Below are 17,885 nucleotides of genomic sequence, written 5' to 3'. Positions count from 1 at the left end.
TTTGTTTTTTTTTTTTTTTTTTTAATACCGGTTCTTTCTCATTAATAATCCCTTTCATCGAATATTAATGAGGTGCACTGTTACAATTTGCGGTTTAACCGAATAAAGAGAAGTAGAAGAACAATTAGGAGTAGATACATATATAGCTAACATGGTAATTAAGGAGGTTGAGCTTGAGTATGTCGGACCATCTTTGTCCCTTCGGGGACATCCGATAAAAATGTCGGATTAGTTGAGCTTGAGTATCTACTGTTTTGGAATTTTGGTTTTCTATCACGAGTGCTTCACAGGGATTTTATCATAAATATTAATTTAGGGAATTATTAACTATAAAAGTATCTCTATTGGATATTGAGGGAGTCTTTATTTTATTTTTAAATGAAAAAAAATAATATATAAAGGTATCTTTAAACTCATTTTGAGGTGTTCTGCGAAGACATTTGTTATTTCCAAAGTGTAGGACACCTATGAAAATATTTGGGATAAAGATGGTCTAAATCTCAGTTTCTTCGTGGCAAAAAATACTTGTAGTTCAAACTATCCCATATTCCACATTTACGTATTTATATATGTTTGTAAAACGTACGTGTACACTTTATTCTTTGTAACGTACGTCTCATCAATAGATAGATGCTATATATAGAAGCTTCGGAACATGCAGATTTTTTAATTGAAAAAAAAAAAAAGATTAAAAAAGAAAAAAGTGGATAGAGAAGAAAATCTCTAAAAAGCACTTGCATGTCTAGTACCAGTTGAGTGAAAAAAAACCCCAAATCTCTCTTGTGGAAATACGTGTGTTACTCACGCAGATTCTTTTGTTCGATCGTTATATCCACTTGCTACAACTTTTTTTGGATTAGGAAAGGGAATTAACTTGGTTATAAAGTCATAATCAAGTCATTTTTAATGTCTATTTAATCACTCTTTAAACTTAAAGTTAAAGTTATTAGTATATATCCCGGTTCCGGTATAAGAAACGAGAAAGAACTTTTTGAATTCAACGTGAGCTATGATCGCTAATTAAATAATTAACGTAGACTACTAATGATAATGATAATTAAACTTTCTTTAATTAGTAGTAGTAGAAGAATCTGTGGGCACAACAAGAAAACAAAAGATAAGCCAATCCATTAATCAAGGCGTAAAGACAGAAGTAGGTGTTAAGTGTCGACTGTTGACCAAGTCGTTTTATAAAAAATAAAGAAATGACCTCATGACTCACTGACGGTCTTGGGTCTCCTCCTGCCGTCAAAAATTTAACTCTTCCGTCTTTAAGAAACTGAAGAAGAATCCAAAAGACTTGCGGTTAACCGACGCGGCTCTCATCCCTTGAACTTTTATCCACGTGTCACTATTTATCCACGTGGCATGAGAGAATCCAGGAAAAAAAAAGAAAATAAAAATCTTTAAAAGAGGGCGGCTGGGCTGATTTAGCTGACATGACTCAAAAAAACGTTATTATAATAAACGCTATTTTTGTCGAAACGGCTTCGTCGTCTGACGTGAGAGAGAGCGTTCACGCGTTATTTTGCATTAAACCGCGGTTCCTGAGCCGCGCGTCCTCGTGATTGTGCCACGTTTCCGAAAATTCTCTCAGATGCGCCGTTGCTTTTTTTTTTTCCGTAAATTTCCAGATTCTAATGCCAATATCTGCGTTTCTTTAATAAGCTATTTTAATTATTGTTGTTGTTTTGCTAAATTAGTAAAATTTATAAACCATAATTTCACGTGATTGCTAAAGATCGTTTATATATAGCAAGAGGAGGAATGATGTAAAACTTTTTGTGTTGACCATAATAATTAGCCTTTCATTCGATTTTGATACTATAGTTTTTAGCTGCACATATATGATGATGTTACTGTTCTATAAGGATTTGAGGAAGTGATTGAATATTGTTGGTCACGGACAACCAATATTTGGACGCCATGCAACATGTATCATTTAGGGATAAAATGAGGAGTTATAAATATAACCTAATATTTTAAAACAATACGAAAACATTCTTAGAAACTTACCACAATGAAGATTGATTTATTAGTCTACTCACTAATCTATAAATTAATAAAAATTTCTAGTCATGAGTTGGAATTGTGAAAAAAACCATATAATTCGATAAGATGATAAATTCTTTTTTTTTTGAAAATCTTATATATATATAGTCTCATTACTATCATAAATTAATAATCGTAAAAAGAATATATATGCAATTAAGAAAAATTAGCGAAATAACATATAAAAACTAAACTAAGTAAGGCTCCAACCATGTTTTTAATATAAACAAACAAAAATAATAATAAGAACCCTGGATCTTGCAGCAAACTCTGGATCTTTTTCTGCAAAACCGATCTAATAAGAACCCTAAATCGAAATTGAACAGATCTAATAAGAACCCTAAACTGTAAAAAAGAAACCTAAACTGTTAAAACCTAAAACCTAAACAGATCTAATAAGAACCCTAAACCTGAAATTGAACGACAAAAGAAGAGAGAGAGGAGGAGGAGATTAGTCGGAGAAGAGAGAGGAGGAGTAGACTTACGGAGGACGAGGAGTTTCTAGGGTCGATAGAAGAAAGAAATCAAAAGAAGAAGAAGACTTAGGGTTTGTCGGCTGCAGAGTGTTGGGTCGCTCAAACTAGGTTTTCTAGTTAAATAGAAAATTAAACGCGTCGCAAATCCCTTGCAAAATTTGCGAGGGATTTGCTAGGCTCCCTCGCAAAAGCCTCACAAATATTAATTAATATTAATTTTTATTTATTAAAATAACTAATCTAAATTTATGAGTATTTGCGAGCGAATTGCGAGGGACCGTAGCAAATCCCTCGCAAAATATTTAGGGTTTAGGTTTATAAATTGTTTTTTGTGCCCTATCTTTGATTATAAATCATGGATTCATCTAATCTAAATCATCAATAGTAATAAAAATAGTCTTTAGGGTTTAGGTTCAAGGGTTTAAAGTTGTACAATTGCGAGAGAATTGCTATGAGCTGAGTGATTTGTGATGGATTTGCGACTACTTTGCTACGAACCTAGCAAATCAGTCGCAAATTATTCGCAAACCCTGAATAACTAATTTATAAAAACAATTCAAAATAATTTAAAACAATTAGTCAAATAAACTTTCAAGTATATTATAAGGTCAAATAGTCTCATCATACTCTTTTCTATCATAAAAATTTCAAAAATTTGTCTAATTTTGCATCTTCCTCTAATCATTAACTATCTTCTGCACTATATCATACATATGCATTACATTGAGACAAATATTTGACAAATATTCCAATTGTCCAATTCTCTAACAATTTTGTGTTGCACTGCCCTATCTTTGATTATAAGTCTTGGATTCATCTTTTTAATCATTAATAGTAATGTAATTAGTCTTTAGGGTTTAGGGTTTATGGTTTAGGGGTTAGGGTTTAAAGTTGTCATTTGCGAGGGAATTGCTATGATTTGAGGAATTTGCGATGGATTTGCGACTAATTTGCTTTATATATAGCAAATCCGTCGCAAGCTTGTAGCAAATCTTGAATATCCAATTTATAAAAACCATCAAAATAATTTTGAAAGTTAGTAAAATTAACTTTCAAGTATATTATAAGGTCCAATGTCTCATCATACTCTTTTCTATCATCTTTTTAATCATCAATAGTAATGTATTTCAGAATAATTCACCTTATGAACACATTAAAATATATTTCAGAATAATTATATTAAGTTTTGTAATATTAATAAAAAAAAAAAAAAATAATTTCCTAATTTTGCAATGGATTTGCTATAGCTTTCGCAAATCACTCGCATGTCCATAGCAATTTTGCTATGGATACTGTTTTCGCAAATGCGTCGCAATTTTGCGATTGATTTGCGAGGAAAGTGTCATTTCCTGCGAATTTGTCGTAAATGCCTCGAAATGAACAACGAATTTGCGACGACTGGCTTCCTCGCAATTTTGCGAGGGAATTGCGAGAGGTTTTTGGTTTCTCGTACTTTCCTCGCAAATCCACCGCAAATTTGTGAGAGCTGTAGTTCGTCGCAACTGTTCCTCGCAAAACGCATGTTTTCTTGTAGTGTTAATAACGTCATCTATAACGACAATATTTTTGTTCGGTAATATATCCCTTTTATAATAAAAGGGAAGTACACAACATTATTTTGGTAGACTTTATAATTTTAATAAATGGTTACAAATAGGTTATACATAAGTTATAAATTAATCCATATATCAATTGTAACAAATAAAATCTTAATTGTAACCGAAAATCTTAAACGAGATATTCCAAATTGATAGTTCATGGATATTCCAAACTTTATTTTTGGAAGATCATGTGTATATGGTTCCAAATGTCTAGAATCACAATATTACCAATTTATTTTCTACATATTTTATTGATAAACTACATTAATAAAAAGTTATTAAAGGAATAAAAATTTACTCTCAATCATAAAAAAAAGATATCAAATCTCGCTAATTTAAAAATATTAATAGTGATCTTTGGGATCATATTAAGAAATTAAAAATTAAACCTTAATGCTATAGTAAGATTCGTGCTAGAACACGGGTAGAAATTCCTTTTATTTATATTATAATTTTAGAATAAAATATAATTTATATGATTGATTTTAAAAGTTTTTAAGATCCTAATCTAGCATTAATCGTGATCTTCGGGTCATATTTTATTCTAAATTATAATATAAATAAAAAAAATTTCAACCCATGCTAGAATCATTAACAATATATAACTTACCACATATGTGTCTTTTTAAGCCATCATATTAGCATATGATCCATCATATTTAGCATATGATCCATCATATTTAGCATATGATTTTATTGCATAATGTTTTATCAAAAAAAAAACTTTTAAACACAATCACATAAACTATATATTATATAAAAATTATAATAAAAATAAAAGGAATTTCAATCCGTGCTCTAGCACGGGTTCTAATCTAGTATATTTACCAATTAGACAAGCAAATAACAACTTTTTTTTGTTGCCACCATAACGACATAATAACTGTCCACTAATATACAATGTCAAACTTTTTGTTGGAACGATTTATATTTTACAAAATAACGTATATAACGGTCAACTAACTACAATTTGTTCAAAGTATAACTCCTTTACCAAATAAACATGCAAATAAAAGAAATAAATATGTTTTTCGTTTATCGTCATAGTAACATCATATATAGCAAACTGCTAAATTACAAAGTTCAAATATTTTTGTCACCATCATATCTACATACTAACGATCCACTAATCTCTAAATCCTAAAATTTTTTGAAATAACATATATAATGGTACACTAAACTACAATCCAAAATTTTTATTTGATAATATATTTTTAACCAAATAGACATGCAAATAAAAGATATATATCATACACCTTTATTAAAATATTTTTTTGATAATATAGCGTTTTATAAATTAGGCAAACAAATAGTAATAATTTTTCGCTACCATAACGACATACTAATGGTCCACTAATTTACAAGATTTTATTTCTTCCAGAATAAAAAATATTACAGTAAACAAAACAATTCCAGAAAAATTTGTTTGGGTAATATACATTTTTATCAATTAACAAACAAATAATAATTTTTTTGTCGTATTGACATAATAAGGGTCCACTAATCTATAAATCCTAAAATTTTGTGTGATGAGATTTATGTTTTCCATATAACGTATATAACAGTAAACTAAACTACAAACGAACAAATTTGTTTGGTAATATACATTTTTACCAAGTAGACATACAAATTTGCCAATTTGGTATATCAACTTTGTGAAGTTTGTTATATGATGTTACTATAATGACAAAAATAGTGTATGCCTATTTAGTAAAAATGATACACTTTGATTTATTCGATTATTGTTTAGTTTATCGTCATATATGTTATTATGTAAAAAAAAAATCTTGTGAAACAAAATTTTAGGTTTTGTAGATTAGTGAACCATTATTTGTCTTTATAGAATATTATTATTTGCTTGTCTAATTGATAAAATTGCACATTACGGTTCAAAATAAATTAAAGTTTGTAATTTAGCGTGTCGCTTTATATAACATTTCTATAACAACCAAACACATATATTATTACGGTAATGACAAAAATATTATTATTTGCTTGTTTAATTAGTCAAAAATAATATTATCAAACATATATATATATATATATATATATTTGTGAAGTTTTTTTATCAACTTTGTGAAGTTTGTAATTGATAAAATTGTTTACAAAATGACAAGCAGATAGTTAATCTTTCCCTCTTTTGATAGCATAAATTTTTAGTCGAAACTACTTATTGTTTACAAAATAACAAGCAAATAATAGATCCGACAATTTAGTTTTTTTATATTCCTTTTTTTGCTAGATAGACATGCAACATAGTAAGTTTTAAATTTATATCGACACCACAGAAAACCGATAATATTAGTACATTATGTGTTAATATTATCATTGTGTCATCATCTAAATTTAAACCCCACGTATATTACATTATTGTTGATTAGAGAACTACCGAAAACGATTAATTAAGTGGGCAAATATACCATGTTTTATAGAGTTAATACAAAACATGTTTTCAACCAATTTGTATGACATACCTTTTTAATATAGGCCAGTAACTCTAATTAAAAATAACAGTTTGTACTCGATACACTATTTATTGAATTTGAACGTATTATGATTTGTGCAGTCTTTGTTTCAACGAAACTACGAAAGGGTAAAAAAAAAAAAGATTCTTTGTAGGAGGAGCACTGAACACGTGGCCAGAGATAAGTGGATATGTTAACAAAAAAAAACAACAGTTTTTAATATGTGTGAGCATGAGAGGAGATAAATTAATTGAAAAAAAAAAAAAAAAATTAAGGCATTTGGGTTTGTTTGACTGTTCACAAGAAAGCTCCCCAAAAGGAGCGTTGCTTTACTCTCTCATTCTCTCTCGCCTCCGATCCTATTTAAGGCTTTTTTTTTTTCTCTCATTCATATCATTACCACAAAACTAAACTCCTTCTTCACCGATCTTCTCGTTCCTTTCATTCATTTTCGATCAGGCCAATGACGACGAACGTGGGTTCCAAACCCGACCCGGTTGTGGTTTCACCACCTCCTACAAACCCGACTCGTGAGAGTGGTAACAATCATAATAATAATAATAATGCAGCCAAAGAGATTCGTTACAGAGGCGTCAGGAAACGTCCATGGGGACGATACGCAGCTGAGATCCGAGATCCGGTTAAGAAAACACGTGTCTGGCTCGGCACGTTCGACACGGCTCAGCAAGCGGCGCGTGCTTACGACTCAGCCGCGCGTGAGTTTCGCGGTTCCAAGGCTAAGACCAATTTCCCGACGTTTCTTGAGCTCCACGGGAACGCCGGCGGTGGTGGTGGTAATAATAGTCCTTCTTGTCAGAGTAGCACTGTCGTCAGCTCGTCTTCTCCTCCTAAGCCGGCGCGGTTTGTTACACCACCGCCGCAGCTAGAACTCAGCTTAGGCGGCGGCGGCGGTGGAGTGTACCGTAGGATTCCGGTTACACGTCCTGTTTACTACTTCAACATGACGACGGCGTTTCCTAAGGTGACTGCGTGCGGTTTCCAGAGCGAGTCTGAGACGTCTTCGGTCGTGGATTTCGAAGGTGGAGCTGGGAAGATATCTCAGCCGTTAGATCTGGATCTTAACCTAGCTCCTCCGGCGGAATAGGCCGTGAGTTTTTTTTTTTTTTGGGTTATAATGTCGTCGTTTCTTTAGAGTAAAAAATAACGTTTTTTTTATTTTTCTGTCTTGGAAAAAAAAAATATTTTCCGTTTTTGTAGAAGTAAGTGGAGAAAAAAAGCTAAAATATAGTAATTTTTAGCTGACATGGATAAGAAAAACAAGTTGTTATGTATATTATAGTATTATGAAACCCTATTATGTATAAAAAATCAACATAATTTACATAAGATCTGAATTATGGCAGTAATTTTAGTTTTTCTTTTATACAGTATGAATTATTATAGTGCTTTCTTTTTGGGGGTCGTGTGTGTGTGTGTAGAAGAAATATACTAGTATTATTGTATGGTTTGTTATTAAAAAGACTAAAAATAGTTTATTGAGTATCGTCGTCGTCGGCTTGAAAAGACAATGGTCCAAGTGTCGTGAACACACGCACCAATCGTGGGTGAGACCGGACCCATCTCTCCTCTGGCTGCGGCGTACGTTAGAAGCATTTACCTTACTTCTTTACGCTTACGTCATTTTCACAGTTTGGACTGCTTTTTTTTTTTTTACTTTTGATTTTTTTTGGTGTGTTTGTGTTTTGCATCAAATCTTCTNGTGTTTTGCATCAAATCTTATTTTAATAAGTCCAATGACTAATTTACGAAAGATTTGCGTGAGTTTAATTATTAAGTAGCATTTGATTAAGTGAAAAAGGATAAGAAGGCGGCTTCATAATGAGAGACAAAGGAAGGGATTGAGATTTGATTTGTTTGATTCTTTGTCGCCAACTTTGTGATAAAAAAAAAACGTATAAAACAGTTATAAAAGCACTATCGTCTTCGTCGTCTTCAGATCCAACGGATGGAGTCACCGTCATCGTCACCACGTGGAGGAATCATGTGATAACACTCTTAAAACTCATCTCCTTTTTGGGGATAGTGAAGATTGAAGAAATTTTGGGCACGGACGGCGAACATGGACCCATAAGGACCAGTAGAAAACATTTGAAAATCTTTTCTATTACATATTATTGTAATTTTTCTATTAAAATATACTTCTTCCCTTTCAAAATATAGGATGTTTTAAGCAAAACACGCAGATTAAGAAGACTTTATTTTTAACAAGTTCAACCAATCAAAAATAATACTGCATAATATAAAATACTAAACAAATCTAAAAGTTGTATTGAAATTTGAAAACATCCTATATTATGAAACAACAAATTTATCTAAAACATCTTATATTTTGAAACAGAGAGAGTATTTTATAACTATTTGTATAGTATACCATCAGTATATGCTATGAGTTATGAGTTATGACTTGCGTTACGTAGAACGGCTTTTGTCTTCATGCGTTGGGAGGTCTTTGGTGCTTTGTTAATAAAAGCTTCCATCAAAACGCCGGATACTATCGGGATATGCGAGTTTAGCACTGGTTAATTCCAAAAATTATTCACTCAAAAAATGCCAAAGTACGTAGCTGACCTTCTTATTTCACTTTTTAACATGTAGGAATTTTTGACAAATGTGCAACTAATTTAATCTAGGACTTACCCACACACACAAAAAAAAGGAAGAAAAATATCAGCTTAATCTTTGGTATCTATTACTTCTTAAACGTGTTTAAGGGGATGTTAAAATTTTGGTATTGACAAGGTTTATGTTACAGTCAGGGGCTCTATACTTTGAATTGTTCTTAATTTAGCCATTATCGTATCACTAACGATATTTCAACCCCACTCAACCAAATTACTTCCACTGGGTGAACTAGATGGGGCAACCTGTAAGGCCCGTCTCCGCACGTCATCTGAATGATCGAGCGATGGTCGATTGAGTTAGTCGATCATTTGAGCTAAAGTCCGATAAATCTGCATAAAGTCTCGGACATTCAATCTTTGTGGGGCAGTTGGTCGGGAAGCGGACAAGCGGCTATCGGTGAAACGTGAAACCGCGGATAGACTCTCGAACATGTACGCTGATTTCTGTGTTTTCTCGGTTTTTAGTGGAACGGTGTCGTTTTATTTATAAAACGCGGGAACAGTTATTTGCGGGAGAGAAAAGATGCGGACGTATTTGACGGTTTTGGAACGGTTTTCTTCGGTGTTAACTGCCGGAAATCGTTTATATAAAAGAAGAGAATGTTGTTCTTCGCGAACGAGAAACGAGAAAATTAAGAACTCAGAAAGAATAGAGAGATTGCCGAGAAACCGAGAGAATTTGCCGAGGAACCGAGAGAGATCGTCGAGTAGTTGGGTAAGTATCGTCTGAACTGTGTGTTCATCGACAGTTTATCAAGTATCATCGAAGGGAACGTTAATCTGGTCTGTTTGTCGTAGATTTCTAGGAAGCACGAGCGATAGGGAGATCTGGTCGAGATTCTACGCGACAAGAGGTGTTAGAAACTGTATCCGAGAAAAAAAGGTGAGTTGCGTGACCATGGCGACGAGTCTTGTGTCGTTTTCTTGCATAGATTCACTTAGTCCTTGATTGTCCTGTATGATCTGTATGATTGCTTGTCGTTATCTTGATTATCTGCTGTTTAGTCTTGGTGATCGATGCGGTTTATCGAGGATCTAGATCGGCGGTTCACTTGGGAACAGTAATGTTTGCTAAGGACTGTCTGGTTGCGGGAAGATTGCTCGGTAACTCCGCATGGTTACGCTAGACGAGTTTCTGTTCGTGACTTGGAATATTGACTGTTTGATTGCGATTACTTGCTTGTGGCCTGGTGAGACGGGACGACCGCTCTCACTAAGCAAATCTTTTTGCTTATGCCTCCTTTGTGTCGCAGGAAAGAATTCTGATCGGGAAGGTAATTGGAACGCTGGAACTAGTTCGTGGGACTAAAGCAAGGAAGGAAGGATGGTTATTTATGGGTAGTTGTACTCGGTCTAGTATGAAAACGTGTAATAGCTTACTAGCAAACTCACCGTTGTACTAGAACCTCGTTATTAATTCAAGTATTCTGTTTTATGCTTAAAATGACTTGTCTAGAATTGAATCGGAAAATGCTAAGTATTCCTCGGTAAAACTTGGCCGCGAGCTATCGCGGTAAGATAGAAATCGGGTTGGAGCATTTCACAACCCCTCACAAGTCACAACTCTGCATTTTCGTATACATTTCGCACATCACTCTCGTAAATAGATATATGTTTTTTTCTCAATTGACAACATTTTGACGTTACAAAAATTTAATGTTGGAGGCTCCCATACTAGAATCCGAAAGACCGATCCACGTGTGGATTCATTACTCATCAGGACAATGTTGGAGACAGGTGGTGGTGCTGTCATCTACGTGAAGGTGACTGACAAGCACGTCGGCTGAGCTGAGGTAAACCCTGGCTCGGATAGGAATATACAAACTGGGGTGGGTCACATAGTTCTCTACATATTTGGCGCAGTGTTTGTGTTTGAGCCACGTACGTAGATGATAACGGCGTTACCACAAAACTCCGTTTTTGATCAATGTGTGTGACTGTGACTACTGACTAGGGTGACTAATGGGTTTTTTCGTTGTTTGACCATATCTCCGACCAAAAAGGGTCCACTTACCCATCTACGTTTATATGAAATTATGAATACATTGTATTAAGTCGTGAATACGTGTCCTTTTTCGAAGCTTTTAACATCTTCAGAGGGCCCGAAAGTAACCACACTGAAATGGCCAATTTAGTGGAAGAATTAACAAAAGAATGATAATTAATGAGTAACGTAGTTTATGAATGAAATGGTAAGAGTGATTACATATGTCATAGATAAAAAGGCAAGCCCTTAATTATACAACTAAGAATATGCTTCCTCTCGAAAAAAAAACAAGGAAGGAAAAATAGAGATAAAAATGAGAGACAAATAAGGAAGGAAATGACAATTATATTAAGAAAAAAAAAAAACTTAAAAAATATATAAATACACCCTCTTCTGCTGAAAAATTATACACATAAATACCAAAATTTAATGCATCAATCAATGTAAAAAGACACACAAACAACATTCTTATGTTCCGTCTTCTGTGCGTGTCTCAACTTTGGTTTAGATCACGCGATGTTTGACCTAGCCATCTGCAAACAACACACATAAAAATACAAAACATTTGAAAGTTATTAATCTGTTTCTCGAATTCTGAGGTTTCAAATTCAGGAAAAATGTAATGCTAATCATTATCATCAATCTAACCTTGAGAATAAGAATCTTGCAAGTGGGCTAAAGTTTGCATTGGAACTAAATTCTTTGCTAGCTTGCTTTCTTTTGTTTTCTGCATCATTGTTCATTGTCTTAGCAAACACACGGATCGCCATGTCTTGCACTTCTTTTACTGACACTTCCTTTGTACTGTATGACAGATTTTCGAGGCTCATTAGATCAAACTATTGACAACAACACAATCAAACTAATAATGTATGCAACGTGTGTGTTCTTCTAGAGTTTCCCGTACCTTCCCAACTGTTCTATCAGTTTGGCAATAAACGCTTCAGAAGAACCAGGCTTTTCACGTTCCATTTTCACTAAGGATCTCGAAACTCTATGTCCAACAGATCCTTTGGAGTCGTCACCCCCAACAGCCTACATTATTGCAGCTTATAACTCAAAAACGAAACCTTTTTCTTCTCAAAATTGAAGACGACTCATAACTCATCGAGAGAAGTAAGATGCCAAATGTGCATATATCAGGGATACCATATATAAGAGTTTACCTCTTTTAGAGATGGTAAAAGCAATATTGACAATGATGCAGACAATGAAGCCAAATTGGAGTCATCTTCATCATCACTCACTTGCTGTGATCTTATAACTGGTTTTTGTTTATCAGGATGATCGCGGGAATTTCTGCAAGGTAATAGCTCTCGCGTCAGAAATCACCACACAAATGCTGTGACCAGCAGAAGCTTTGGTATACATTACACACACACACACTAACCTCAAGTACTCAGAATTATCTGTAGCTTGCTCCCTTCTTTTGTTAACCTTTCCGTTACCAAGTTTTTCCCTAGCATTTCCCCTTCTGAAACCTGCTTCAAGTGCTACTTTTGCCTGAAAAAAGAATGGAAACTAATTGTAAATGAGCAGGAACACAAAAGAATAACTTGTAATTTCAGAGATAACTCAAAAGATAAAAGTTTAAAACAAACCTCTGCAAGATTCGCTATGCTATCTTCTGAGGCACTGGAACTTCTTTCTTGAAGCCCTAGTCTAGATCTTGGTGTTCGAGGTGATCCAGAATCATCATTATGCCCACGGACAACAACTGTTCCACTTGTAGAAGCATCATCAAAAGATGCATACCTGCTGGTGGACTACACAGCAGAACTGGAATCAGACAAGGAAGAGCACACAGACTTGCTTTATAAGCAACAAAAAAAAAAGGAGAGAAATAATTTCCAATACCCCAGAGCTTTGATCACGAAAAAAAGATGATGATGATGGAGAACTTCTCGGAGATCTTATTACAACAGTTCCGGAACCACTGAGTGATGAATCATCCTGAAAATTCGGAAATACAAGGATGTGAAAAACATGTTAAATCTTGTTCCTCCCAAGTCAAAGGAGCTTAAATCAAACTAAAAACGATTAACTCAACAGATCATGATATATTTGTGAAGCTAAAGAGGATTTTCCCATGCAATATCTGCTAAAAAGAAAGAATCGCGATAGGTGAGACACGGACTACATCTAGGCATACAAGAGGCAAAGGAACTTACTTCTTCTTGATAGTCATTCTGATAAGAATCTCTTTTAACAAAACCTCCTTCAGATATTTCAGGGACTGCACTACCATAAGTGGATGACAAATGACCACCACTGGCTCGTGATGTTTTTTGAGAAGTCTGATTAGAACTAGCTTCTTGACGCCTCTCCCTAGCTTGTGGAGGTTTTAAAGCTCTAACAGTTCCAGCACCCTGAGAACCCCCGATGCTAAAGTCCCACCCCGCATTTTTGACAGGTTTTACCTGAAAACTGTAGCTCCAAGTTCTTAACATTTTGATAAACAAGAAAGAGAGAAGAAATCCCAATAGATTTTGGCCATATATCCAACCTAGTTACAGAAGTTCCCTGGCCTCTCTCATCTCCAACTACTCTAACAGTCCCAGATGATTCAACCGGAGATTTTGGACCATTTGTTGGACTCTCGCCGTCTTCTTTTACTTGGTATTTTGGCCGCTCTCTTAAAACAAAAGAAAAGGACAACATAAGAATATGTTCTGCATTTTCTTTCGGCATAAAGCAGATAGAACAAAATTAATTAACTGAAAACTATCTACATATCAAACTGCATAGTTATTCTCAAGCGGAATCATAAATTGGAACCACAAACCAACACTGTAGATGAGAATAAACCTCACACCTTATTCTGTCAAGAAGTTTTGGGCTTTTCCTAGCATTTTTTATAAACCTATGTTTGAGAAGTTCTTTGGCACTTGGTCTCTGCAAGTACAAGGAAGAGTTGTATGAGAGATCTTGGCGTGTCACTGCTGGCAATAAAGATCAGAGACTGCACTACAAGTACCTCAGCAGGAGCCTTTTTCAAGCAAAACGAAACAAATTCCTTCAAAGGACGTGAAAAATGCTCATCTAACTGCAGAGGAAATACAGAAAGTTAAATATCTAGCTCGAGAAAGGCGACTTCGCAATAAATACAGAAAGTTAAATATCTAGCTCAAAAATGCATTCTAACCATCCAACAAAGCCCATAAAATTAGAAATATGAACCTGAGGAGGGCTTTCCCGGGGAATGATAAAAAGCACTCTCATAGGATGAAGGTCGGCAAGGGGAGGTTCTCCTTTTGCCATCTCAATCAATGTTATTCCAAGAGACCATATATCTGCCTGCAACAGACATGATTAGAAAAGGCTACAAAATAAGTAAAGCCAGGACATACACAGAAGATTGTGTAAACTAGAAGAACAAAAGAAGCTAAGGCAGATGGACGAGATACCTTCTCATTATACCCTTCTGAGTTCTGAATCACTTCTGGTGCCATCCAAAATGGTGTTCCTACAAACGTCTGTCAATATATATAATTAGCAAATGCAGTCCAAGTAGATGTATAATAACACTAAACCATCACAGCCGAGAGATAAAATTTAATAAAATAATTAGTTATCCTCCAGCTTCCGTAGGGACACTTATGACATATACTTCCCAACCAACATGTTCAAACATTAGAATGATTAGAGTATGGAAAAGCATGGGAAGTGAAACTGCACAACGATAAGGGCAAATAAAGTGACTGAGCCTATTACGAGAATTCTAGAACATTAACGATAAATGAAGAAGAAAGAAACACGACATAGAGTCAGGAATTTCATTAACATAACAAAATAAACACCTTTCTCCTTGATATTGTTCGGGTTAATTGTGCAGAAACACCAAAGTCCGCGACCTGATATGCGTGAAAGAAGTTGGAGATCAGCTACGCAACTAAAACCACTCGGACATAAAAGAAAATTTAAGAAATGAATCAAATAAGTTTAAGAGGTAGAGAATACCTTAACATCACCATTCTCGCTCAACAAAATATTAGCGGCTGCAAATAGGGGGAAAAAAATTGTCATGCAATAAGTAATGAGAAAACAAAGTTGGATCTAAAATATATAAGCAGAGAAAACCTTTAATATCTCTGTGGATTTTTCCCTCAGTGTGGAGATATTCAACAGCATGAAGTAGGTCGCGCGTGATACAAGCAATTGAAATTTCATCCAATGGATTACCAGGTTGAAGCTACACTCGCAATAAAGTTTTAAGAGATTACAATTTGCACCAACGAGAGAGATGTGTGCATAATCACACAAACAATTATATAATTCAACCCCGCAAAGAAGTGAAATAACATACAAGGTCAGCAACTGAGCCACCGGCCATGTATTCCATGATGATCCATAACTTGGTCTGGTGAAGGTAAGAACCATAGTATTCGGTAATATATGGGCAACGGCATTGCGATAATACTGAAATTTCCTGGGATTAATAGCAAGATGTGAACACGACAATCTTGCATCGTTAATACTAACCAAAAAAATTGACGCGAATCCAAGAGATACCTTCTGTATATCTTCAATCTCATCTTCTCTGTCAGATATAAAGTAAAGGGGCTAGTTAAAAAAGGGCACTGAGCATTGTGGTAATCTTGAGACAAGGACACTACAGCTGAAAACTAGAGCTATTTTACAGATAAAATCATATGTAGATTAATATCTTTGACAATCGCAAAACATAGCATACGCAAGGTTTTGGAAAACCAATGTTCAATTTTAATAGAGAGCAAACAGAGTAATATCCAAACGTGTAAGTGGAGACTACATATTCGATAGCGAGATAAAAACATATAAAAACGCAAATACTTACGATTCTTCCAGATCGATAACTTTAATGGCAACTTCTTTGTTAAGATCCGTATCAAACCTGATAAGCAGAGGCAACATTTCAGCATATGAATAAAGCAAACGCAACTGTTCTTAGCCAATCCTTATAGAAAAATATAAGAAAACAAATGCAAGTCAGATTATCCTAGATCAAGCCGGAATGGATAATATCTCTTCCACAAATTTCTGCTTTTTCCACAAGTTAGATGAACCTAACAAGCTGCTAGTCTACCAAAATATCCACACACAAAAAATAAGAAGTCGTGTGTGTTCTGTGGCATTCCTTCTGATCTTAAGAAGTGAGAAAGAATCAGAAAGATACTTACGCTTTGTAGACATCACCAAAGGATCCTCTGCCGATTAACTTAAACTGGCTAAATCTGGCTCCAGCTGCCTCTTGTAAACCAGCAACATCATCCATTTCCACAAGAATAAAACCAACAAAAACAATATATTCACCTTCTTCCCCCTCTCTGCAAAATTTACACACTTTGATTGCATCAACAAGCAGAATCTCTCACTTGCGAATTAAAAAAATTCCCCAAAATTGAGTCAACCCTTTCAACTATTATACAGCACATTCCCCAAAAACTGAGATCTATTACTAAAATCTGATTTATCACAATGCATACTCGATTTCTCAACTACATGATACCAAAAAAAAATTCAACAACATACACGTAATTCGAAACACTCTGATTGAATTTTCTATCATATAATCAAATCACCCAGAAAGGAAAATATAAATTCAAATTTGTTATCTACGATTACGATGTCAAAATCCGAGAAATTTTCTGAGGATCGCATTCAGAGATTACCTTTTATAAATTAGTTGAACGAAGAGTAATATAATACAGATCTTCTTTGTTTTTTCTTCCTTCAGTCTTCGTTTTTTTTTTTGTTATCTTCCCAAGAAAAATTCTCTCTTCGATGCTCTTTCTCTCTCTCTGTCTCTCGAGCACCAAGAGATCGAGAAGAAGAAGAAGAAGAAGAACTTCGATTATGAAATTTTCTCGATTTGCTTATTCAATTTTTATTTTTTTTCATTTTTGTCTTTCTTACTTCTCATTTTTTATTTCCGTAAAAAAAAAACATAAACAACGACCCGACCCGACCCGATCGACTTGAATTGCATTACAATCCAGCTAAAGATATAAAACAGGCCCAGCCCAAACTTTGATGAGCTTTTTTTAATTGCAAATTAAATCTAAAGGGATTTAGGGATGATCCATTGTTTAGTTAGTGCTATTTTTTTTTTCTTTTTTCTTTTCCTCAACAGTCTAGTGCTATTTTCATCTATATATACAATTTTAGAGATATTTATAAAAAAAATCCTAAAGTTCTATCATATTTACAACTATGCCATTGACATTAAATTTTACAATTATTTTTTATTTTAAATAATATCAAATTCAGAATCTAATAGAAGATGATTTTCTCCTATTCAAATTTCCAAAATTATTGGACCAACACCCATTAGCATTAAATATTTTATATTTAATTAATCTATATTCTAAAAAACTGTACTAAATCTTAAACACAACTAGATTTTAACCCGCGGTACACCGCGTGCATATAATTTTTACTATTATTTATATTTTATATTTTATTTGTTTGTTAAATATTAGATGTTTTCCAAATAGAGCATCACTAAATTTCCTGACCGTTTGCTGTTGAATGTTTATATTATTTTTTAACCCGCAATATACTTCATGACCATTTTGTTTGTTGTATTTAGTTTATTTTGTTTAGTGTTTGAGATTTTATTTTGATTTTGAATTATTATAACAAAAGATAAGGGATCTAAATACATAGTAAGTCATTTATAC

At 34.1% G+C, this 17,885-nt stretch overlaps 2 protein-coding genes across 2 annotated transcripts; one reads left to right on the top strand and one right to left on the bottom strand.

The window, feature by feature from the left end:
• On the top strand, nucleotides 6,866–7,941 carry LOC104758658 (ethylene-responsive transcription factor 8-like). Its single transcript, XM_010481561.2, has one exon. The coding sequence runs from the start codon at nucleotides 7,058–7,060 to the stop codon at nucleotides 7,697–7,699; it is 642 nt and encodes a 213-aa protein (XP_010479863.1). The 5' UTR covers nucleotides 6,866–7,057; the 3' UTR covers nucleotides 7,700–7,941.
• On the bottom strand, nucleotides 11,549–17,088 carry LOC104758656 (germinal center kinase 1). Its single transcript, XM_010481560.2, has 21 exons — nucleotides 16,875–17,088; nucleotides 16,383–16,529; nucleotides 16,040–16,096; nucleotides 15,736–15,763; nucleotides 15,530–15,652; nucleotides 15,304–15,415; nucleotides 15,184–15,221; nucleotides 15,024–15,077; nucleotides 14,631–14,699; nucleotides 14,404–14,520; nucleotides 14,201–14,269; nucleotides 14,039–14,118; nucleotides 13,730–13,858; nucleotides 13,395–13,650; nucleotides 13,081–13,176; nucleotides 12,825–12,989; nucleotides 12,614–12,726; nucleotides 12,390–12,522; nucleotides 12,131–12,258; nucleotides 11,872–12,027; nucleotides 11,549–11,756 (listed from the first exon to the last, which is right to left on the bottom strand). Exons 2-21 carry the CDS (start codon nucleotides 16,475–16,477, stop codon nucleotides 11,717–11,719), a joined length of 2,058 nt encoding a protein of 685 aa, XP_010479862.1. The 5' UTR covers nucleotides 16,478–16,529; nucleotides 16,875–17,088; the 3' UTR covers nucleotides 11,549–11,716.

The sequence above is a fragment of the Camelina sativa genome, chromosome 17 (genome assembly GCF_000633955.1).
Source record: "Camelina sativa cultivar DH55 chromosome 17, Cs, whole genome shotgun sequence".
In the NCBI taxonomy this organism is placed as follows: domain Eukaryota; kingdom Viridiplantae; phylum Streptophyta; class Magnoliopsida; order Brassicales; family Brassicaceae; genus Camelina; species Camelina sativa.
The sequence above is the reverse complement of the archived record's forward strand: the minus strand, read 5'-3'. Positions and strand labels throughout refer to the sequence as shown.